The 24,241-nt window shown below is 39.7% G+C and overlaps 1 protein-coding gene across 2 annotated transcripts in view; it reads left to right on the forward strand.

Moving 5' to 3' along the window:
* Window positions 1-23,586, forward strand: part of rars1 (arginyl-tRNA synthetase 1) — a 36,537-nt gene extending 12,951 nt beyond the window's left edge. For both annotated transcript variants that reach the window (XM_013134528.4, XM_013134529.3), the window contains 11 exons: window positions 3,717-3,817; window positions 3,947-4,068; window positions 4,414-4,534; window positions 5,946-6,075; window positions 7,540-7,644; window positions 7,862-8,040; window positions 11,484-11,593; window positions 15,489-15,594; window positions 19,829-20,001; window positions 20,601-20,848; window positions 23,361-23,586. In XM_013134528.4, the coding sequence (XP_012989982.1) occupies window positions 3,717-3,817; window positions 3,947-4,068; window positions 4,414-4,534; window positions 5,946-6,075; window positions 7,540-7,644; window positions 7,862-8,040; window positions 11,484-11,593; window positions 15,489-15,594; window positions 19,829-20,001; window positions 20,601-20,848; window positions 23,361-23,470 (1,505 nt within the window). In that variant the 3' untranslated portion in view covers window positions 23,471-23,586. The remainder of the gene's footprint in view (window positions 1-3,716; window positions 3,818-3,946; window positions 4,069-4,413; window positions 4,535-5,945; window positions 6,076-7,539; window positions 7,645-7,861; window positions 8,041-11,483; window positions 11,594-15,488; window positions 15,595-19,828; window positions 20,002-20,600; window positions 20,849-23,360) is intronic.
* Window positions 23,587-24,241: the final 655 nt, after the last annotated feature.

Raw genomic sequence — 24,241 nt, forward strand, 5'->3', positions numbered from 1 at the left:
CTTAGTGAGTGAGTGTCTGACCGACCACCCCTTGTTAAATAGCGTAGTGGTTAGACATGTGGACTCCCATGCTGGGGAATGGTGTTCAAGCTTGGTTTCAGTCAAAGCAAATTATGTCTTAAGATTTGTTCAGGATAGGCAAAAACTTAACTGGATACAATCTTCAGTAGCTACGTTATAGTAAGCCTAAAATAAAACTGTTTCCGGTTATATTTCAACTATTTCTGGTGGATTTTCATCTGTGCTTGCTATTTGGGGTAATATAGGCTAGATCACAACCCCTTGGGCAGTAAGAGAGGAGTTTCCACAGTTCTGTCACAGTTCTTTTCACTTGAAGAAGTCAGTTATCGTCACCTATATTGATAGTTATTTTATCGATGTCATTCACGAATGAAAGAAACTGGTGTTGTTGTGCCATGAAATTAAATAGCTGTGGCAGTGTGACGTCATCAGTTTCGCTAGCAATTGCTCAATTCTTATGACTATTCCAAGTAGTAAATTAGTAGATACTAGTAAGCCAATTACTGGCAAATAATCTGTTGAAACAGCCAGTGGCCAAAACCATACAGTTCGTAGATGCTATTTGTGGTTGAAGTAAACTTAATAAGAAACGTTAGTCAGTTTAACACAATGCTTACTGGTATCTAGTGAAATATTAGCATAATGTTAATGCATGACAAAATAATCTAATGTCCAGACACTATACCGACACTTGGCATATATGTATGTGTATATATATATACACATACATAGCTCTGGAAAAAGTAAGAGAAATGGTCTAATAGAGGAACACTTTTAACAAGAAAAGGAACCAGGCAAGCCGAGTTCTGCCGACCTGCGATTAAAAGGGATAAATGTTGTTGCCCTCACTGAATTCGAACCTGAGTCTCCCATGTGAGAGGCTGTGTCTTTAACCACTACACCACAAAGCTAGCAATCTAGCTGGAAGACCCAGGTTCGAATTTTATTGCAGCTTTGTCAAATTACCACACTCTAGTTATTAGTTAACATTACATCACATATTGGTTGTTGATGAAAGTGGTGAATATTCAAAATGACAAACTCCTAGCTACATTGGCTATTTTGTTATCTGCTATAGCACCATGAAATGGTTAGCTAATTATTGTAATCTTTGCTAACATGGCTGCTTGCTTAGCATGCTTATTTTGGTGTGATTGGGGTCAAGCTGAAGGTATTTTACAATTATTTTCAGTCATTATCGTTAGCAAACAAAAATGAATGATCACCAAAAGAAATGTATGTTGTTGAAGTCTAACACTTCCCAGAGTTGGTTTGTTGGAAAGGAGAATAAAACACAGGGAGTCAGGGCAATTACCGTAGTTATACGTCCATTTATTACAGAAGCTTCTGGAGACACGTGTCGCCGCACAATGTCTAAGGATCAACATTCAAAACATCATTTTTATACTTCTACTACGCCCAAAAGATAGAGGCGTTAACTTACAAAGTGTGTGCCATTGGCCCAATCCCAGTTTTATTCCTTATAGGATAACTGCAAGTATTCCCTTGTCCCCCTTTCTGGTTTCTGTCTTGTCTGTCCGACTATGTGTGTGTGTCTCTGACCTGTGACCTGTTTCTCACAAAACAGACATACTAAATCTTTCTCTCCCCGGCAACTGCTTAAACAGGGTTTCCTATTCTCCTACTTGCTCCTTCAGTTTCGGTTCATATTACAGACATTTAATATTTTGTTTCATTGGTTACAACAGCTTATAACAGTTCACTAACTTATATAATCAATACATCTACATTGGTTACAACAGCTTATAACAGTTCACTAACTTATACAATCACTACATCTACAATGTCTAAGGAGTGACGAGTGAAATATTCAATAGGTTATTATTGGAGAAGCGAATGTTAAGAAGTGAGCTAGGTCGATGTTTGGAGAAGTGGATGTTAAGAAGTGAGCTAAGCAGACTATTGGAGAAGCGGATGTTAATAAGCGAGCTAAGTAGCATGGGTGAGAGATCCTTGTTGTGGAACATAAACACAACCCTGGATTTACATTTAGAATGAAGGTGGATTATGTGTGTATTGAAATTAAGCAGTCAAGGCATATCCCTAGGTATGTAGCACAGCTGTGGAGTCAAAACCTGATTGTGCACTTAAATTTGCTACAGTGGATATCAGAAGTCTTCCTACCCTTATTGAAAATTCACCTTTAACAAGATTTTTTTAAAAAGAGAGAGACTGGAAAAAGTAAAGGACAAATCTGATTTCAACTGATTTCATCTTTCAAATCTTACAACTGTGAGAAGAATGTGCCAGGTTGAAAGAAAAAAAAGTAGTGGCTCGCAACATTTTTGGACTTTCGAAAAGGTTGGAGACCCATTCGAATACCCATTTGTGTATTGTATGTTTTTGGCTTTGTTGTTGTCCATATTCATTGTGGTTAACTGTCAACATTAGAGACAAACCTCAATAATTGAATTGTGCTCCTTAATTTATTTCTGTATGTCTAGATTTCTCAGCTTAGTAGTGTATGCTCCTTGTAAAGAAAACGCACGTGCATGTGTTTCACCTTATGGCCCAGCTACATGCATAGAACCATGGGCTAGTGCCCTTCCTGTCCAAATGCTCAGTTGTGCCAAATTCTCTCAATTTCTTAAAGATTGACTACAGTTATCTGAGGAATATTCAGTGCCTTGAAAATGTTCCTTTATCATACCCCTGATTGATGCTTTGAATAACTTTTATTCCAGATTTGCTTTGAATGTTCTTCATGATGTTGCTTTTGTTATAAATTGCACTAACCAACTATGGGTTGATATCATTATTCTGATATCAACTAATTATGTCACTTCTAAACATAATTGGTTGCTCATTCAGGTTTGTCAAAGCATAGCTGGTGAATACTTACACAGTCAATTATATTCTACCAAATTGCTGATAGTTTACATTGTGTATTTCTGCCATACTTGCATATCTGTGATGTCCAACAATACTATACTTTTTTAATTTTAAATTGTAACTGCTGCTAAGTGTTAAGTGCTAAGTGTTATGTATTTTTTTTAAATAATTTTTTTGGCTATATTTTTACTTATATTCTTCTTAACTCTCACTACGTTGTTGTCAGATGCCATGTCACAAAGAATTTTATTGTGCAGGATGACGCTGTGTTGTTTGGTGTGTTTGACAAACAAACCTTGAGACCTTGAAGGGAGTAGTACACTGCTTTCTATGAGATCTTCAGTTTCTTAGCAATTTCTCACATGGAATAGTCTTCACACAGAACTGATTGTTGCTGATAATGGGCCTGTGATAAATCAGTACCTAAAATGAAAATGATGACTCCGAAATAGTCCTTGTCGGTGCAGTTCATCTATCGCAATATAACCGCTTACTATAATGTAGCTACTGAAGCTTGTAGCCAGCAAAGTTATCACATCCTGAATAAATTCGAATGCCTACTTTGTTTGGTCCATGGCGAGGATTGAAACCTGTTAGACTATGTGGCAGTCTGCATCATCCACTATGCTATTTAACAGGTAGTCAGTTAGGCACTCACTCAGTAAGAGACATTTGCTCTTTTTGTCTGTCTCTGCTTACGCTGTCCGGCAAAAACAAATGTATAACACTTTCCTCTATGCCAACAGCGTCCATAACTGAAACTATAATCTAGTCACAGTTGAATAGGGTCTGGATTTTGTGCCTATTAACTGAGGGGTGTTACATGCTTTTTGTGCTCTCAGGTTTTATCAATGTTCACCTTAAGAGGTCGTTTGTATCCAAATTGCTGACCAACTTGCTTCTCAACGGGGTTCAGCCTCCTCCTTTACCAAAAAAGAAGAAGGTAGGCTTACATCCTGCTCTTACAGACTTAACCATTGCATTTAAAAAATTTAAAATAAATAGCTTCATGCCCCACCAAAACCGTTCAATGAATTTTCTGTGAGTGTGTGTGTGCGTTTGTGTTTCCTAGGTCATTGTGGACTTCTCATCTCCAAACATTGCCAAGGAGATGCATGTCGGTCATCTGCGCTCTACCATCATCGGGGACAGCATGTGTCGCCTTTTTGAGTTCCTGGGCTACGAAGTTTTGAGGTCAGGACGTCATTCATATTGTGACACAAACAGACATTCATCTTTTTAAGTTGTGATGTTATGTACTGGTATTACTTTAATTATGGTATGGAAATAACTAAACCTAGGAGATGTATGATTGTGCAGAGTATTGTTACAGTCCTACTATTGCATCCCTAGTAAGAAGTATCTTGCGCTGGGAATTTATCTTTCAACGCTCCACTCCGTTAGTCTGCACGTTGTCGATGCCTTTAAAGCACATGGTTGAAATATTACAGCTATTAAACTCAATGTGAGAAAAATGTAGTCCCCCCCTCTAGTTTTTATTTGCTTACAATGTCCTTGTGCTTGTGGTGTGTTTCCCAGGCTTAATCACGTGGGTGACTGGGGCACCCAGTTTGGGATGCTAATCGCTCACCTGCAGGACAAGTTCCCGGACTACCTGAGTGTGTCCCCTCCCATCGTAGACCTGCAGGCATTCTACAAAGTGAGTCTCCCACATATTATTATTATTATTAAAAACAAAAGGAATTAACATCTGAATTTACATATCCTTTCCTCTGGACAATTTTATTTGTTCAGTATGGCTGCCAATACTATATCAGATTTCAAAATGTATATATAGAATATTTCTTTGTGCCCTCTCTCATTATTGCTATAGTGATATATATATATATATATATATATATATATATATATATATATATATATATATATATATATATATATATATATATATATATATATATATACACACACACAGACAGAGCAAAAGCCATGGTGTACCACTTTAGGGGGAGGGGGAGACTAAGCGGTACAGACACAAGCAAATGCAAGAACAAGCAATTTTAAGCAAATTTAAGCGGGAAGAATGACAAACATGACAAACAAACTTTTTAATACCATAATATGAATTTAAATGGGGAAATTGAGCTTTGTCTGCTGGCCTGACATTATGTTTTACTGTCCACGGGCCAGTGGGCCATCGTTAATGTTGAACCCTGTGTTACATTGGTGGCAATTTTTATTCAGCTTCCTGGATACATTTGTGATCAGCAGTCATTCTAGGAATTATACTGAATAAAAATATAAACATCACATTCAACACGACATTCAACAATTTCATAGTTATTGCCTGGTACAGTTGAAACAGGGATTTGCCTGGGAGGAGCGCAGTTCTCCAGTTTGCCAGTGGCAATCATAGGTGTGCCTTTGCTCAATAGATGTCAAACTCCCGTCAGGTCAAGACCCTGTTGAGGGTGACGAGCACAAATTATATTCTCTTTTCTAAGAGTTTGTGTAAAAATGATTTGGTGACGAAAAGCCACAGTATCATCATGTGTCTGGTCTGCTGGTCTCAGACGATCCCAGAGGTAAAGAAGTCTGATGCGGAGGTCCTGGGATGGTGTGGTTACACATGGTTTGAAGGTTGGACGTAATAATCTCTCCAACACCGTGTTTAAGGCAGCTTATTGTAAAGGCATTCACATCCAATTCTCTGGCAACATCTCTGATTGATATTCCTTTGGTTAGCATGCCCATTGCACATTCGATTAGCCTTTTATTCTTCCCTGCACAATGTGAACCAGTGTAAACTGTTTCTTGACATGCCACACTTTTTAGTTTAGTGGATTATCGTGGTAAAAATGAAATGCTCACTAACAAGAATGTAAGTTTAAGATATTGAGCGAAATGCATTTTTCTGTGAGTTTGGAAAATTTGTGATTTATTTTAGCTCATGAAACATGGGACGAGCACTTGTGACTTTTCTATTTTTAGTTAGTGTATTAGCCATACAATTCGCACTGTTCCTTCACTAGCCGTCACGAGATGTAGTATGTCAACTATTGTTCACTATGCTGACCTACAAGTGTTGTTTCCCTCTCTGTGTGCACCAGGAGTCCAAGAAACGTTTCGATGTGGACGAAGACTTTAAGAAGAGAGCGTACCAGTGTGTGGTCAAGCTGCAGAGTAAAGACCCAGCCTTCATTAAAGGATGGAACCTCATCTGTGATGTTTCCCGGAAGGGTGAGCTTGAGAGAAGGATGGAAACCGTTGTTAGGGCTTCCATCCAGGGGAAGTTGCGCCAAGTACCGCTAAGTGTCAACGTTGAATAGGGCCGTAAAGGTAGCATTAGCTGTTCACAAAAATAAAGACATACACTTATGACTGTACAGTACTTCAGCTTAAAAATAACAGTCAGTTATTTTTACTTTGGTCTCATAGGATCAATGGACAAGATCTGACCACAACCACATGTGGAGAATACATTTTTTTTTTTCATGAATAATAAATACCTCCTCTATGAAAATACAGTTGCATGCTGTACTGACGGGGGCCGCTTCAATGCTCGGGAAAATCACGGGCTTCAACAACTGCTTGAAGGAACAGGATCCTCAATGTGCTGTTTTTCGCCGCGTGATTCATCAACAGGATCTGGCGTAGCAAACACCTGTCAGAGGAGCTTGTTAAAATAATGATGAACGCAATATCTGGCTGATATATTCAGTCGGTACAACAAGACAAACAAGTGCATGCAGGGCCAACGTTATAGAATGAAAGGAGACATTAAAATGGAAAATAGGAAAGCAAAAAGGAAAAGGAGCGCTTCAGCAGTGTTAATGCCTGTGGAAACACTCTGGGGGGCTGTTTACCTAATTCTTTGGTCTGAGAATTCACTATAGAATGGGATGATTTTACAGTTCTCAGATCCTGTTAACTACGTATCCGAGACGCATGGGTGATGGACATGTTTTTCATAAAAGAAGAGGACGTGGAGTACCTACCAGCTGAGGATGATTTCAGGGACCTCCATGCAACTTTTCTATAAAAGAGATTCTTCCTTGAACATGGTTACAAGCGATTCTGGCTTGTGAAAGAAACAAGCACCGCTCCAAAGCTGACACTTCATGCGACAGAAAGAAAAATCCTGCCCTTCGCCGTTGACATCTCTGTGAGAGGGAGCTCTCAGTGTGTTGGTTACAATCAAAACCAAAGTGTGCAACTAGTTTGAAGTGTACAATAACTTTCATGTGGCAGTCACCAGAATCACCCCTGATATTCCTTCCCTGACTTGGGGAATACAGGCCTGGTGTTCCCATTAAATATTCAATGGCATGTATTGTGCTACTCTGATCTCGTTATTGTAATCGTCTTTACAGGCCCATGTAGGTTTGTATAAAATCCAATATCAACAAATAAGTTCTACTGTGACTAACATTGTTTCACAAACACTAAGGCTAAGTCGGAGTGAAGCAGCCTGCTGTACTGCTGTTGGATTACACACTCCTTGTGATAATTAACTATTAAGAGTTGTATTAGTCTAAATAAAACATAATAAGATTATGTTAATTGTCATTTCTGCTGTGTGGTTTTGGGGGCGGGGGGCATGACATTTCTCAAAAGTAAAATAGGGGCCCTGCTTGAGGGGTTGGGGATCCCTTGCTCTAACACATATTTGCTCTCCAACAAATTTTCTTTGGTCTCTTGTAGAATTCCAGAAGGTCTACAACTGTCTGGACATTCAGATCATCGAGAGAGGAGAGTCCTTCTACCAGAACATGATGACCGCTGTGGTCAAAGAGTTTGAGGCCAAAGGTCAGACATTTAAGATCAGTCAGAAAAAAGAACAATCAAACAGTTGACTTAGTCATCCAGTGTGGATAATAATCTTCTTCATATTGAGCCAGTTAATACATGTGTGTGCACCCTTTGCTTCATGTTGGTTGGTTTACAGTTGTGTTGTCTGTGACCAGAAGGGGGCACTGTTGTCTTAACAATACTTTCCCACTCCTCCCCTCTCCTCTCCGTCCAGGCCTGGTGGAGATGGACGAGGGCCGTAAGATAGTGTTCGCCCCGGGCCAGCAGATCCCCCTGACAGTGGTGAAGTCAGACGGGGGCTACACCTACGACACCTCAGACCTTGCAGCCCTGCGCCACCGGCTGTTTGACGAGCAGGCAGACATCATCATCTACGTGACGGATAGCGGCCAGGTGATGGGGGGTGGAGGGGGGCAGGGATAGTGCCTCTGTTTATAGCCTGAGCGCCAGCATGTCACTCATTGTCATGGCATACCAAACATGTTTGGGTTTGACGGTGACAGCGTTGGAATTGGCAAGTGCACAAACTGATCTGGGACCAGGCGACCTCAGTTGTGCCTCTGAGGACTTGGTTGAAACCACTGGTGTCACCTGCTGAAAATGTAATCTACTCAGTCAGTTGTCTGAAATGTAATCTTCTCAGTGAGTGTCCTGGTTTCTGGGATTCAGCGACCGAAGAGGGACACAGAAGAGACAAGCATACAGTAGTACGCCGCCTTACTGAGGTTCAACACCACAAGAGTCGGCTTGTCTCAGTGGTCACTAGTTTTCAGGCCATAAAAGCTTCTGCTGGAGTGGCTCTTGCATTCAAAACCATTAACTTCCAATGTTATTCTGTTGAAGTGTTATTTGGTAGACTTTGGCCACCATTGGCCAGTCTACTGCTATTGAATTTAGTGGTTAAAATAAATCTGCTGTTTGCAAAGCAATACTATGTAATTCAGTTATCAACACAGAAATCTGTATTTAGTGACTAACTATAATTATTTTCACCACTGTTCCTGTCTTGAGGGGCCAAGGGAAAATGTGCCACTGGGTATTGATACCCAGGTGTTAATGTGTCTTCTCACTGAATACATTTAATATAGTAAATGGATGAATGAGCAATAGAAGCTGAAATTTAACATATTACTTCACAGGTGAATTGAAATGAACTGAATAATAAGAAAAGGAAAATAAGTTGATTGAAGTTAGACCAATGGTTTAATGATGATTATTTTATTAGTAGAAAAGGTAGCCTTCAAATTAGATACAATATTAGATATAATATATAGATATATTAATGTTATGTTTAACAGTGTAATTATTTTTAAAATTGTTAATGGAGAGCATTACAGCTTGGAATGAACAGAAACAGCGAAAGCAGTTTTTCAAATCTCCAGAAACGCATTCTGGTATGGCAAGGCTGATGCTACACATTTATTTTGCATGATTATTCCAAAAGGTAGATTTACTCCAAACCTGAGTTAAAAACTTGAGCCTGTGACATGTAAGGGTTAGCTGTGGACACTGTTATTTCACATCAATGTCATTGTTGTTTGATGTCGATATGACTGAGAAATGTTGTGAAAGTATCATGCATGCTGGTATTTGTGGCCACCAGTTGTTAAAAAGGGTGCAAAACATGTCCGTGAAAATGGTGAACAATGTCATGCATATGCCAGTATGGGCACCATGTCATCAAAAACGCTCACTTAGTGATTCTACCTATAGATTTTGCACATATTAACAACATATTACACATAGTTAGCTCTGGAAATATTTGGACATTGACACAATTTTCATAATTATGGCTCTGTACACCACATTTGAATTTAAACAACCAAGATGAACTTGAAGTGCAGATTTTCAGCTTTAATTCAAGGGGTTGAACAAAAATATGTCAAGAATCCTTTGCAGGCAATGACTGCTTGAAGTCTGGAACGCATGGACATCACTAAACACTGGTTTCCCTCTTTTGTGATGCTTTGCCAGGCCTTTACTGCAGCTGTCTTCAGTTGTTGTATGTTCATGTGTCTTTCTGCCTTAAGTTTTGTCTTCAGCAGGTGAAGTGCATGGTCGATCAGGTTGAGATCAGGTGATTGACTTGGCCATTGCAGAATATTCCACTTCTTTGCCTTAAACTCCTGGGTTGCTTTCTCAGTATGTTTTGGGTCATTGTCTATCTGTAAAATAAAGCGATGTCCAATCAAGTTTGCTGAATTTGTCTGAATCTGAGCAGACAATATATCCCTATACACTTACTTAAACGTCTTCTGTCACATCATCAATAAACACTAGTGACCCAGTGCCATTGGAAGCAATGCATGCCCATGCCATCACACTGCTTCCACCATGTTTTACAGATGTGATATGCTTCGGCTCATGAGCCGTTCCAAGCATTCTCCATACTTTGTTCTTCACACCATTCTGGTACAGGTTGATCTTAGTTACATCGGTCTAAAGAATGCTGTCCAGAACTGGGCAGCTTTTTTTGATGTTTTTTGGCAAAATCTGGCCTATGTTCTTGATGCTTATGAATGGTTTGAAGTCTTCTTTATGGTAGACTTGGATAATGATATGCCTACTTCCTGGAGAGTGTTCTTCACTTGGCTGGATGTTGTGAAGGGGTTTTTCTTTACCGTCTTTACCGAAAGGATCCTACGATCATCCACCACTGTTGTCTTCCATGCAGGTCCAGGCCTTTTTGTGTTGTAGAGCTCACAGGTGCATTATTCTTTTCTCAGAATGTACCAAACTGTTGATTTGGCCATGCCTAATGTTCCTGTTATCTCTCTGATGGATTTTATTTGCAGCCTAAGGGGATGGCCTGTTTCACTGATAGCTCCTTTGACTGCATGTTGTGGGTTCACAGCAACAGATTCCAAATGCAAATGCCACACCTGAAAACAACTCCAGAACATTTACATCCAGAACTTTTTTGATGAAGAAATAACGGAGTAATAGCCCACACCTCTTAATGAAACAGCTTTTGAGTCAATTGTCCACTTACTTTTGGTCCCTTGAAAAAGAGGGGGCTACATATTAAAATGCTGTAATTCCTAAACCCTTCATCCAATTTTGATGTAAATACCCCAAAAAGAAATATGAGGGTCTGCACTTTAAGCCTATATTCATTATTTTACTGTAACTTGAATGGATTTTGGTAAACCGAAATAACAAAACTTCTGTCAGTGTCCAAATATTTCCGGACCTAACTGTATAGTGGGAGGTTTAAAAATTGGATTTGTTCTCGACTACATCATCTACTGCAGTCAACAGATTATCATGATTTATTTATATTTAAACCATCCATAGTGCATAAGCATGGCGACTGGGAATATGCTTTAAGATTCTTGAATGATACAGTGCCATGAAAAATGTATTTTTCAATTTCTAATTGTATATTTGTGTTTTTCTTTTGGCAGCTAACATTTTCATTGATTTTTTTTTTTTGAATGGTTTATTAAAATAACTTTTTTTAATAACCCATAATGAAATTGAAAAGCTCTACCCTGAAATCAAGTATTCTTATTATTGTTTACAATAAGTGAAATACAAAATAATTGTTTTAAATAAACATTTTCTGTTTAAATAGTGTGAGCATAGTTCAACAACAGATTGATGTGTGTGCATAATTGTCATTAAAAATATTCATTAATGTAGCAGAGTCACCCCTTTCAAAACACTGAAAGACCAGCTCATTCTCCTCAAACGTATGATGTTAAATATACTCTGTTTGAGATACAATAATTAGTGTTTTTAGCTAAATTAATATTCTTCATATTGTAATTCAGTTCTGCTGTTAGCTGGTATGTATTTGTAACAATTGACTGTGTTTTTATTCCCCACAACAGAGCACCCACTTTCAGTTGGTGTTTGCAGCAGCTCAGATGATTGGATGGTATGACCCCAAGGTCACACGAGTGGAGCATGCAGGCTTTGGAGTGGTTCTAGGGGAAGACAAGTAAGTATGTACATTGTACAGTTTTTTTTTTTTTTTTTTTTTTCATCCTATTCACACACAACAAAATTACTGTTTTGCCACAGAAAACAAGAAGGAACCTTAAAAAAAAACAATGGCTCCACTCCTGATTGTGTATTTATTTTGTTCTATTTGGTGCGTATTAAGAGAAATAAGAGAAATCCCTTTGTGAGAATGCTGTATATCAGCTACAGCTCAGTGTTGAACACCATAGTCCACTTTAAACTCTTCAGTAAGCTCAGGTACTGGTCTCCTGTGTCTGATTCTGGGTCCCGGAGTTTGTCAGGCTTCTCCCCAGGTGGTGAGGGTAGGTAACACATCCGCCACCAACCTTGATCAATGCGGGTGCCTCTCTGGGGTGCATGTTTAGTCTACTCCTTTACACCCTGTTTGCCCACAGCTGCAGGGCCGCGCACCACTAGCACCATCATCAAGTCTGCTGACAGCACAGGGCTGATAAGGCTGATCACTAATGATGACTAGACATCATGCAGGGAGTAGGTCAGAGACTTGGCAGGATGGTGCCAGGACAACAATCTCTTCCTCAATGTCTGCAAGATAAGGGAGCTGATTGTGGACCACAGGAAAGAGAAGCACGGGCATGCCACCATCCACATTAATGGGGCGGAAGTGAATTTCCTCTTTGTACACATTAGTAAGAAATGAACATGGTCCACATAGACACTTCCAGGTCCTTAAGATGCTTTAGCATGGATCCTCAAAATGTTTTACCGCTGCACCATTAAAAGCATCTTCACTGACTCGATCATTGCTTGCTCTGGTGTCTGCCAGTGTTTTACCACTTGTACTCCACTGACTCGATCATTGCTTGCTCTGGTGTCTGCCAGTGTTGTTTGAAATACAAACCCGATTCCAAAAAGGTTGGGACACTGTACAAATTGTGAGTAAAAAAGGAATGGGATAATTTACAAATCTCATAAACTTATATTTAATTCACAATAGAATATAGATAACATATCGAATGTTGAAAGTGAGACATTTTGTAATGTCATGCCAAATATTGGCTCATTTTGGATTTTATGAGAGCTACACATTCCAAAAAAGTTGGGACAAGTAGCAATAAGAGGCCGGAAAAGTTAAATGTAAAGATAAGGAACAGCTGGAGGACCAATTTGCAACTTATTATGTCAATTGGCAACATGATTGGGTATAAAAAGAGCCTCTCAGAGTGGCAGTGTCTCTCAGAAGTCAAGATGGGCAGAGGATCACCAATTCCCTCAATGCTGCCGTGAAAAATAGTGGAGCAATATCAGAAAGGACTATCTCAGAGAAAAATTGCAAAGAGTCTGAAGTTATCTTCATCTACAGTGCATAATATCATCCAAAGATTCAGAGAATCTGGAACAATCTCTGTGCGTAAGGGTCAAGGCCAGAAAACCATACTGGATGCCCGTGATCTTCGGGCCCTCAGACGGCACTGCATCACATACAGGATTGATACTGTAATGGAAATCACAACATGGGCTCAGGAATACTTCCAGAAAACATTGTCGGTGAACACAATCCACCGTGCCATTCGCCGTTGCCGGCTAAAACTCTATAGGTCAAAAAAGAAGCCGTATCTAAACAGGATCCAGAAGCGAAGGCGTTTTCTCAGGGCAAGGATCATTTAAAATGGACTGTGGCGAAGTGGAAAAGTGTTCTGTGGTCAGACTAATCAAAATTTGAAGTTAATTTTGGAAAACTGGGTCGCTATGTCATCCGGACTAAAGAGGACAAGGACAACCCAAGTTGTTATCAGCGCTCAGTTCAGAAGCCTGCATCTCTGATGGTATGGGGTTGCATGAATGCGTGTGGCATGGGCAGCCTACACATCTGGAAAGGCACCATCAATGCTGACAGTTATATCCAAGTTCTAGAACAACAAATGCTCCCATCCAGACGTCGTCTCTTTCAGGGAAGACCTTGCATTTTCCAACATGACAATGCAAGACCACATACTGCATCAATTACAATGTCATGGCTGCATAGAAGAAGGATCCGGGTACTGAAATGGCCAGCCTGCAGTCCAGATCTTTCACCCATAGAAAACATTTGGCGCATCATAAAGAGGAAGGTGCGACAAAGAAGACCTAAGACAGTTTAGCAACTAGAAGCCTGTATTAGATAAGAATGGGACAACATTCCTATTCATAAACTTGAGCAACTTTTCTCCTCAGTCCCAAGACGTTTGCAGTCTGTTATAAAAAGAAGAGGGGATGGCACACAGTGGTAAACATGGCCTTGTCCCAACTTTTGTGAGATGTGTTGATGCCATGAAATTTTAAATCAACTTATTTTTCCCTTAAAGTGATACATTTCCTCTGTTTAAACATTTGATATGTCATTTATATAAAATAATGAAATTTGAAACTTCCACATCATTGCATTCTGTTTTTATTGTCCCAAATTTTTTGGAATCGGGTTTGTACTTGAAGACTATTCTTGGTCTTCAAGTACATATTTCATTTTTTAGCATGTTAGTCCCCATTTTATACTTTTTTTTTAGTTTTGAAGCATCATCCAGACAGATGTTTTGGTAGTTCTATTTCTGAGATTTATTTAGATTTCTAGTTGTGTGCACAAACCATATACTCCAGTCGCTGGACACAGAAAAAGAAACACTTCCTCAGTAAACTAGAGAACCATCTCATATCTTAGAGGTCTGTAAAGCATGTCAATGCACAAACATTTCGCTATCTCCATTACTGCGATTATATATGTGCATCAATCAAACTGTGTTTACATCCTGCTTTGCCCTTTTTTCTGAAGCCATTTCTAAAACCGTCACACTTTCCCAACCACATGCCTTTGCCAGGTTCATTTTAGTAATTAAACTATCCAGATTTACTTACAGTGAGTGCATTCATATTTCAATAGCCAGGTGGGACAACTCTACAACACAGTAATACTGAAAGATGCAGTCTGGGACCGGCGATTAACAACATTTATTTTTTATTTTTTACTGGATGTGTAATATGTTGTTTACATATGCCTAGTCTATAAGTAGAATCACTACCATACCAGCCATGAAATTCCAAGTACTAAAGCAAATGGTTTTGATCACTTGGTGCAAATTGGGGAACCCTTTTTGGCTTGACAGCACCATTTTTATAACCATTGGCCAAAATGTCAGCAAAGTCAGTGTAAAAATAAGCTTTTTGTGTGTTTTCTTTTTGTCTACTCCTATCTCCTCTTTCAACTTTGCATTGTTGGCATTTTACTTGTTTACAAAGCATGTGAAATGATGTGATGTAATTTAAATGCAACCCCTGATTGGTATTCTCCCAACAAACATGTGACAACATCAACAGACACATTCCTAATTAATTGTTCATAGTGATTATACTGTACTGGGTTATCCAAGAGCCCACTGAACCACCAGCTATGGCAGCAAATCAGCCTATTGAATTAGCACTCTAATTTATTAATGCTCCCAAGGGCATTAATAAAACATTAGTCAGACAATGGCTTGTGTTTGTTGTAAGAGCAGTTATGGAGGGGTGGGTTATATCCTAGTATTTGACTGAAGGGTCTCGGAGGGAGTTGAAGCCCTGTTCAAACTTTTCACTAAGCGCTTTCCATTTCACATGATCACCAATTCAATGTGATTTTACTAATTTGACATGGTTTTATAGGTTCTTAACTGGTAGTTAATTGCATGTCTAAATCAGTCCCTGATTAGAGGGCTAGAATGAAAAACGGCAGTAAATGCTTTGCGCTTTCTGAAGTGCTGTAACAGGCGTGCGTTGTAACAGGCGTGCGTTGTAACAGGCGTGCGTTGTAACAGGCGTGCGTCGTAACAGGCGTGCGTCGTAACAGGCGTGCGTCGTAACAGGCGTGCGTCGTAACAGGCGTGCGTTGTCTTTTTCTGCAGGAAGAAGTTTAAGACCCGGTCCGGGGACACCGTGAGGCTGATGGACCTGCTAGACGAAGGCCTCAAGAGGTCCATGGACAAACTTAAGGAGAAAGAAAGGGACAAGGTGAGAAATGGATGCCATTTGTCAAATCCAGTACCAACCTCCTTTAATGATCAGCTCTTCATAGAGTTGCTGGCTGTCTGGCTTGGCTAAACAGCTTGGTCTATTTCTTGCTATGTTTATCAGATAATAACTTATTTAGCTCAATGGCTTTTCAACTAGCTAGCTGTAGTGTGTCTAATGAACTACCCCCATAACCAATTTGTACTAGCTATCTTGAAATAGCCAGTCCCTAGCTTCCACTCTTCAGCAAATTATTTTACATTTAGCTGACCATGTGTCAAATCATATTCTAACACAGATGTCCCCGTAGCAATCAATGTGCTTTGATGAAATGGGGCAGACAACCAAGAGAGAAAAGCTAAAATGCTCCTCTCAACATTGCGACCAGTTCTATTGCCTTTTGCTTTGCTCAACAGTACATTCAAGTGAAACGTTGTGTTTGGATTCATCAAATGTATGCATTGAACTGTATGCCAAAACTGCTTGATGGTATGGTAACAACAAACAGGTCATTATTTACCTTTTTTACACATACCCGGATGACTCATGCATACATTTTGGTGAAATTACACTTAAGATGTGATCAAGGCATAAGCCCAAATCATAGATGCAGATCAATCAATCACATTTATTTATAAAGCCCTTTTTACATCAGCAGTTGTCACAAAGTGCTTTTACAGACACCCGGCCTAAAACCCCAAGGAGCAAACAACAGTAGTGTTGAATTTCAGTGGCTAGGAAAAACTACCTAAGAATGCCAACATTTTGGAAGAAACCTAGAGAGGACCCAAGCTCAGAGGGGTGACCAGTCCTCTTCTGGCTTTGCCGGGTGAACATTTTAAAAGTATAATTGTAATGAATGTGAGTCCAGAGTCTATTTAAACTTAGTCCAGGTCAGTAGCATGACCAGATGGAGAAGTTAAAGGGACAACATGGACAATAATACTCCCCCAGCTCAATAATATAGGCCGTGGGACTGAGACGGGGGGGTGTCAGATAGTCTGGCATCCCATTGTTACAAAGCTACCTGGCTCTGAGACCATCTTCTGCTGAGGACGCCAAGTCCAGCATCTCCCCACATTTCCCTCCCAGTGCAGCTTCGATACACTCTGTGAATGCACAAGTTGATTTTGCCTGTCCCTACCAGCTGCAATAATAATACTACGTAGTCCAGATACCGAATTAAAATGGGAATCAACTATATTTGTGCAGGGATAGGGTCAAAACATCCATGAAACATTCATGAACCTTGATATACAACTGGTTGCTGTTGCTAGCAAATTTGCCCTAGACATGTTGTTACTGAAATGCATTGTTTCCAATCAGATGTGCCACACAACACAAATCAAAGGCGCTCCTTGTAAAGTTGTGTTTGACTAAAATGTTATTACAAATTACAACATGTCACTTTAACAAGGTTATAGTGCTGACAGATTCGGCTACTTCCGATTACAAATAAGGACACCCATTTTACTTCTCATTGACTTGATCTGGCATTCCCTGGAGCATGGAGATGTGCCTGTGGGTTTAGAAATTATGTGTCCACACTGAGAACTGAGAACAAACTGCTACTATCCCTGCAGATTGTTCACAGTGCTGTGTTCAAGGCAGGAGACAATGCCAACCTGTATTCTTTGTTCTAAAGTCAGAAAGAAATACAGGTTGCTCTACAGTACCTGGCATAGTTGTGTGCCTGCAAATTGCTGCCCACCTTCTTTTCGTCTGATCCTGTTACTTGTTTAAGTATGTGAAGCAAGAGGAGGTCCTCTGAAGTAGAGTTTGGCTGATATGTTTTTGCTAAGCTTATAATTGTCAAGGATATTGAAAGTTACACCCGCTGCATTAAATTATGCAGAAAAGTTAGCAGGCGTATAATCGCGTTGCTCCCTGGGGCGTAATCAATTCAGTAAATGCTGGCTGAGGGAGCCCATTCAGATCTATTCTGAGATCTTTTTATGTTGTCAGTGCAATAAGGCTCCCTCCTCAGCCATTTCTCTTCAGAACCATACATATTTGGCACCAGTGGCACCACTTGGGCTGGCCCCGTGCCCATCCTTGCCACCTGCTCGTCCTAACCTAATTTTAATACACCCACCCTGCTCACAGTGTACTCAAGCACACAAACCCTATATACACAAACACCAAATAACAATCCACACACATCCCCACTCTTTAGGTTGCTTTGAGCTTGTTCATCCCTAGCATTGTATTGGGCTTATTATACAGTGCCTTTGAAAAGTATTCCCAACCTTTCACATTCACCACATTTTGTTGTGTTATAGATTTAATTTTGAAATTTATAAATTGTATTTTGTCATCAATCTACACACAGTACCACATAATGAGGTTTTTAGAAATGTATGCCAATGTATTGAAGAAAAAAAAAAAGGTATTTAAAGCTATTCATCCTTGGAGATCTTCTGTCATTTTGGATGGGGAGCTTTGGTAAACCAACATCTTCTGGTCTCCCCACAGAGTTCAGTGGTGTTCAAGTCTGGGCTGGGCCTCTTAAGCACACTCACAAGTCTTGTCTAAACGCCACTGTGTAGACTGTGCACTTTGGTTTGTCATGCTGAAAGATTCATCTTTGCTCCAGTCTGAGGTCCTCTGTACCCTGGATTTGGTTTTCTTTAAGGAAGTCTGATGTTGATCTTATCTGACCAAATAATCTATTTCCTGATGCGCTCAGGGTCCATAAGGCATGTCATGCATTTAACTGAGGAGTGACTTGTGTCTAGCCACTCGAGCATAAAGTCCTGATTGATGGAATGTGACAGTGATGGTTGTCCTTCTGGCAGGTTCTCCCATCTCTGCAGAGATACTCTGAAAGTGGTCATTGGGTTCTTAGTCAACTCCCTGACCAATGTTGGTCTTGCCTGGTTAGTAAGTTTGGCCGGATGGCCATCTTTGGACAGCCTTTGTGGTTCCAAACTTCTTCCATTACACATTTATGAAGAACACTGCACCTGTGAACTTTGAAAGCTTTAGCAATTGTTTTATAACGTTCCTCATATATATGCCTCAACACAGTCTTGGAGGTCTATGGAAAGTTCCTTAGAAATCATTGCATGGTTATTGGTCGGTGACCTGTGGAATCTTAGGCCTAGTCCACATGTACACAGGTATTTTTTTTACTGTTTTTCCTCCTTCGTTCTTAAAAAAACCCAGTGCATACAAGAACTGTTTTTAAAAAATCTCAGTCCACAAGAAAACGCAAAGACCTGCTGTCAAGCACTGTCAAAGAGCATACCAAACCACCAGGCATGCCAAACCACATTGGCCAATCAGAAGCCTGAAAAAAGTTACCAACAATGGAGTGGTTGCGGGAGTGTTGGATGTAGCAGTGACCTCTGTAGCACATTCTGACGCCTCTGAAAAAAACCTGTGTATGTGTGCACTAGGCCTTACATAGACACGTGTGTGTCTTTCTAAGTCATGTCCAATCAGTTGCATTTGCCATTGGTGGACTCCAATCAAGTTCTAAAACATGTCAGTCAGTCAGTCAAGGATGATCCAAGGATTAATAATGCATCTGAGCTCAATTAGGAGATCAGAAGACTTAAAGATATTTCACTTTATCATTTTCTCTGAACTTTTAAAGACATGTTTCTGCGTTGTCATTATGGGGTGTTGGGTGTAGATTGCTCAATTGAAAAATGAATACAATAGACGGAGGAAGTAAAGAGATCTGAATACTTTCTGAAGGCACACTGTCCTATATTTTAACATTTTATTATTTAACTGATGCTCTTGTCCACATATATTATCAATTGCATGAATGTACTGTAGTGCCTATAGTATTTCACAAAATATAAATATAGACAGATACAAGGGAGGAGAGGGGTTGAATGAGGGATTATAATCTGATGATGATGATTAGGTGGAAATGATGGTATGGTCACCAAAGTTAACACCCCTACTCTTATGATGAGTGCCATGGGATTTTTTTACTGCCCCCAAAATGTCCCAACATCCATTTAAGGTCTCTCAGGTAGGTTGCACAGGCCAATGTTCGCTTTACTGGCCTGGGCCTTTGGGATTGGATCCTTAGGCAAGCTAGCAGTGGGATGCAAGGTGCTAATTTGTGCTGGTGGGAAATTCAGAGTTTAAGAATGGAATAGAGGTCAGATTCAGTTGGACTGTACTTAGAGATCTGTTATGACATGCTAAAAGAAAGACGTATGACTGAACTCATCTGATCGCCTGTGATTCTGATCGTGTCTGTGTAACCCAGGTGCTGACCCCAGAGGAACTGACCAAGGCTCAGCAGTCTGTGGCATTTGGCTGCATCAAGTACGCTGACCTGTCCCACAACCGCATCAACGACTACATGTTCTCCTTCGACAAGATGCTGGACGACAGGGGCAACACGGCTGCCTACCTGCTCTACGCCTTTACTCGCATCAGGTTAGCCTTCACTGGGCCTTAGGGAATCACCATCAAACTCTCCTCTGTACCAGCACCACTACCAGAGATTCTCTTGTACACCTAACAAGTGTTACTATCATGTCTTTCTTGTTTCTGTGTAAATATGAAGGTTGTTGCGATGTATGTACACCATTTATACTACCGTTCAAAAGTCACTTAGAAATGTCCATGTTTTTGTCCATTAAAATAACATAAAATTGATCCGAAAAACTGTGTAGACATTGTTCATGTTGTAAATGACAATTTTAGCTGATTTTCAATGGAATATCACAAAGGTGTATAGAGGCCGATTATCATCAACAGTGGCAGTAGTGTTTGCTAATCCAAGTTTATCATTTTAACACCACGTGCCATTGGTACACAGGAGTGATGGTTGCTGATAATGGTAGTCTGTATTTCTGATCAATTTGATGTCATTTTAATGGACAGAAAATAACCTTTCTTTCAAAAACAAGGACATTTCTAAGTGACCCAAAACTTTTAAACTGAAGTGTGTATCTTTAAATATTGACGCATCTGGTCTGGCGATAATATCCTAGTCAACTTCATATCCCTTGGCCTCCTGTATCGATACACAGGTCCATAGCCCGTCTGGCTAACATCGATGAGGTGACACTTCGTAAAGCAGTGGAAACCACAGAGATTGTCTTGGAGCATGACAAGGAGTGGAAGCTGGGCAAGTGTCTGCTGCGCTTCCCGGAGATCCTGCAGAAGATCCTAGAAGATCTTCTGCTCCACACGCTGTGTGACTACTTGTATGAGCTGGCCACCACCTTCACAGAGTTCTACGACAGCTGCTACTGTGTTGAGAAGGACCGCCAGACAGGTATGGCAGAGACCCTGGAGTGATAGAGAGTGAGAAAGTTGCTCTATTTACTCTCCATGCATACTATAATCCACACTGAAGGCTGGTTCTACATTATTCTGGTTCACTGTTAAGAGTGGAGACCGTGGCTTTTGAGAAATGTTTACTCTTAGGAGTAGAGTCTGAAATAGAATCCCAGGGCAGTGACGGGGACATTGTCCAGTTGGGGTGTAACGGTAGGAGATTTTCATGGTATGATAATTGTCTCAAAAATATCACAGTATTATGGTGTTGGCCTATTGCCAATGGTATTAAAAATTTATTTAAAATTCAAGACCTTAATTATGACGAAGATAACAGTTTATTGATTGGTATTTTTCCCACTACTGGCCAATTTCTGTAGGCCTAAAGCAAAGTGTAAACAAAATAAATTATAAGTTGTATTATAATTTGTTTGCACTGCACTCCAGCAAATTAACGCATGGACATACAGTTGGCCAGTCGTAACGTTGCCTATGAGTGTAACTCCGTTTGCTGCAGGTGTGTCAGACAGCGCAAATACAACGTTAGCTGACCTATAAACAACATGAGTCATTACAAAACTTGAAAAATGTATTGTATCTGGTTGTGTTATTTATAAGGGGATATAATATATTATAATTAACCAATACAGTATTTTCACTTACATTGATCTCCTCATATTCTGTGGGATGATGCTCACGGAGATGGAATGTCAGGTTCGAAGTGTTCCCCGCCTGGACCGACACGTTTTTCCGATATGTTTTGCATATTGGGTAACCATCAACATTGATGGTGCCTCTTGGGTCTTTTTAATGATTTAAAATAGTACCACAGCGCGGACTTAGGTGGGGGAAACCGAATTCCAACATTGCCATTTCGGTGCACTGCGCTCAGAGTTCACAAGTGTCTCTGTGACTGTCTAATGAAAGAGGAGGACTTCTCAATTTAGCATGTTTGTCTTGTGAAGTTTATATGACACTGTGTAAATATAACTGACTCTCTTAATTGAACTGATGTCTACAATATAAATGTTAATTCCTTTTGCTTGGATTAGAACAATTCAGAAGAAAATTAATATTAATGTATATTATTCATTTATATTAATGCAATACCTCGAATGACAAGATGGCAATGGTATGAGAACCATCTGTTTTTACAATTGTCTTAACTCTGTCACCTTGTAACTATTCTCCAGGTAGCTGCTATCAATGAGAATGTCTTCTCAGTCAATGTATCAGTCAACACTTTTAAAACATCTGATAAAATAAGAGTACAAAAATAAAATAGGCTTGTTCAGCCCCAGACTTCTGCTAGAATCTGAATCCTAAACAGACTGCTTGGAGGGACAATCATAAGCATCACTACCCAGAAGCATAAGAAACATTAGCCAGAACACAAGCAGTGTTGTTAGCCTATCCAGTCAAATCTAAGAATTTCCCCTGCACTGGGTTGTTTCACTAGTTGATTTTACCATGGGTTTAGGCCATATCGTGTGTTAGATTAGCATGCTGCTCCTGTGTTAGTGCGCAGGCTCACCCTTCTTGCCTCCAAACTGGGGCGTGGCTCAAGACAGTGACCAAATGTTCCCATTTTGTGGCCTTTTTTGATGACATTTTAAATTGGTTGCACTGTCTCCTCCAAAACCTAAAACCTAAGTCCTGATTGGGTAAACAGTTATTTGAGTCATTTTTGGCCTGATATCAAAGCATTCTAAAAACAAAATCTAATGAATTTACTAAAATATACTTCATGTAGAAATACATTTACTCTAATTATTATGATGATGTTTGGTGGTGCAACCAGATCATGCTGGTGCCACCAACTGAACATTAGTCCAGAGCCCTGCATATGAATTATAAGTCACAGTAGCCCCTGCAGCACGCTGCTTAATATGGATTACAGAACTATAAAATTACCCATTACTTCTAAAACAATTTTAAATTATCCTTAACAGCAGCTGTAGCTGTAGCAACCACAGGGTATAATTTTTTTTAAACTTTGTCCTCAGTTCAGAACAATATCACTGCCTGTGTTCCATCCTTTACTTTCAATAAAGGACGATTGAGGTTTTAGCCATATCATTTGTACATGACTAGTAAACATATTTCTTAAGTAGTCCATGGATGGTTCTAAAAATATTATCTTTGCTTTTGACTACCTTTACTGACATGATTTCTTAGTGTAAATTAATGTCAGTTACATTGACGCACATGTCCTTTAATTACCATCCATAAGTTGCCCTCCCACTCATTACTGGCTTTATTTCTATTGGATCTTGTTTTCTATTTATGTGCCATGGATCATTGAATTGCTAACACATAGCAACACATCACACTTAATTAATTGACCGCTCTGTTATTGGGCCGTATTACATGATTTAGTGTAATTTGTGTGGATTGACAATTTTGTTATAATCTGCAGACCCAGTAATGTATGTGCTGTCTCTTTGTTGTCCCATCCCTCGCATCCTTTCTTTGTTCTCTTTTTGCTTTCTCTCTCTGTCTGTCTACAGGTGACGTAGTGAAAGTGAACATGTGGAGAATGCTCCTTTGTGAGGCCACTGCTGCAATCATGGCAAAATGCTTCGACATTCTGAGCATCAAGCCTGTTTCCAGGATGTGACATTGCAGCAACTTCCTCTCAAAATCTCCTTTAACAAAAGAATAAACAAGCTTCTTGGACTCATTAACATTACCTGGGATTTTTATTGTAAACCAAATAAAAGAGAAATTACTGTCAAAAAAGGGCTCTGGCATGTGCTTTCTCAATTTAAAAGTCAGAATACCTACCAACAGGGCTAAAGGTCAATCATACACAGATTCTGAGACGAATGTGTTACAAATTGATCTTAGTGTTCATTTCCACTGTTCAGATCCTTAGCAAACGAGATGACAAAATCCGAAGTTATACACAGGGTTGCCAAATTCACTGACAACATACGCACAATCACCTGCAGACTCCACATAAAAACCGCACACCTGTCATTAAAAATTGCCCAATTATGGTGGAAACTGTCCCATCTGGCAATGCTGTCTACACTCCCACGGTCACAGATTGGTCGACCATATAAATGCATTATGGAATCATAAAAAATATAGATGTTCATCACTTCAATGTCAGCTAAATCGTATGTAGCAAATTAATCAGAATATAATTTTATTCTACTTGCTAAACATTTTTCAAACATAAGATAAACGTCTTGGCGCCTGTGATTGGCTGCCATAGCTCACCCATTCAATCTCCGCTTCTGGAAGTACTTCATTTAATATAACATCTTTACACATAATGCTTTACAATGGTCATTTTGCTGCTTTAGTGTAGTTTGAAATGAATGCTTAATTTCAGGAAATGTCCAATGATAGTGTGCTAGTTATTTCTCTATAATTAATTAAA

The sequence above is a fragment of the Esox lucius genome, chromosome 7, assembly GCF_011004845.1.
Source record: "Esox lucius isolate fEsoLuc1 chromosome 7, fEsoLuc1.pri, whole genome shotgun sequence".
Classification (NCBI taxonomy): domain Eukaryota; kingdom Metazoa; phylum Chordata; class Actinopteri; order Esociformes; family Esocidae; genus Esox; species Esox lucius.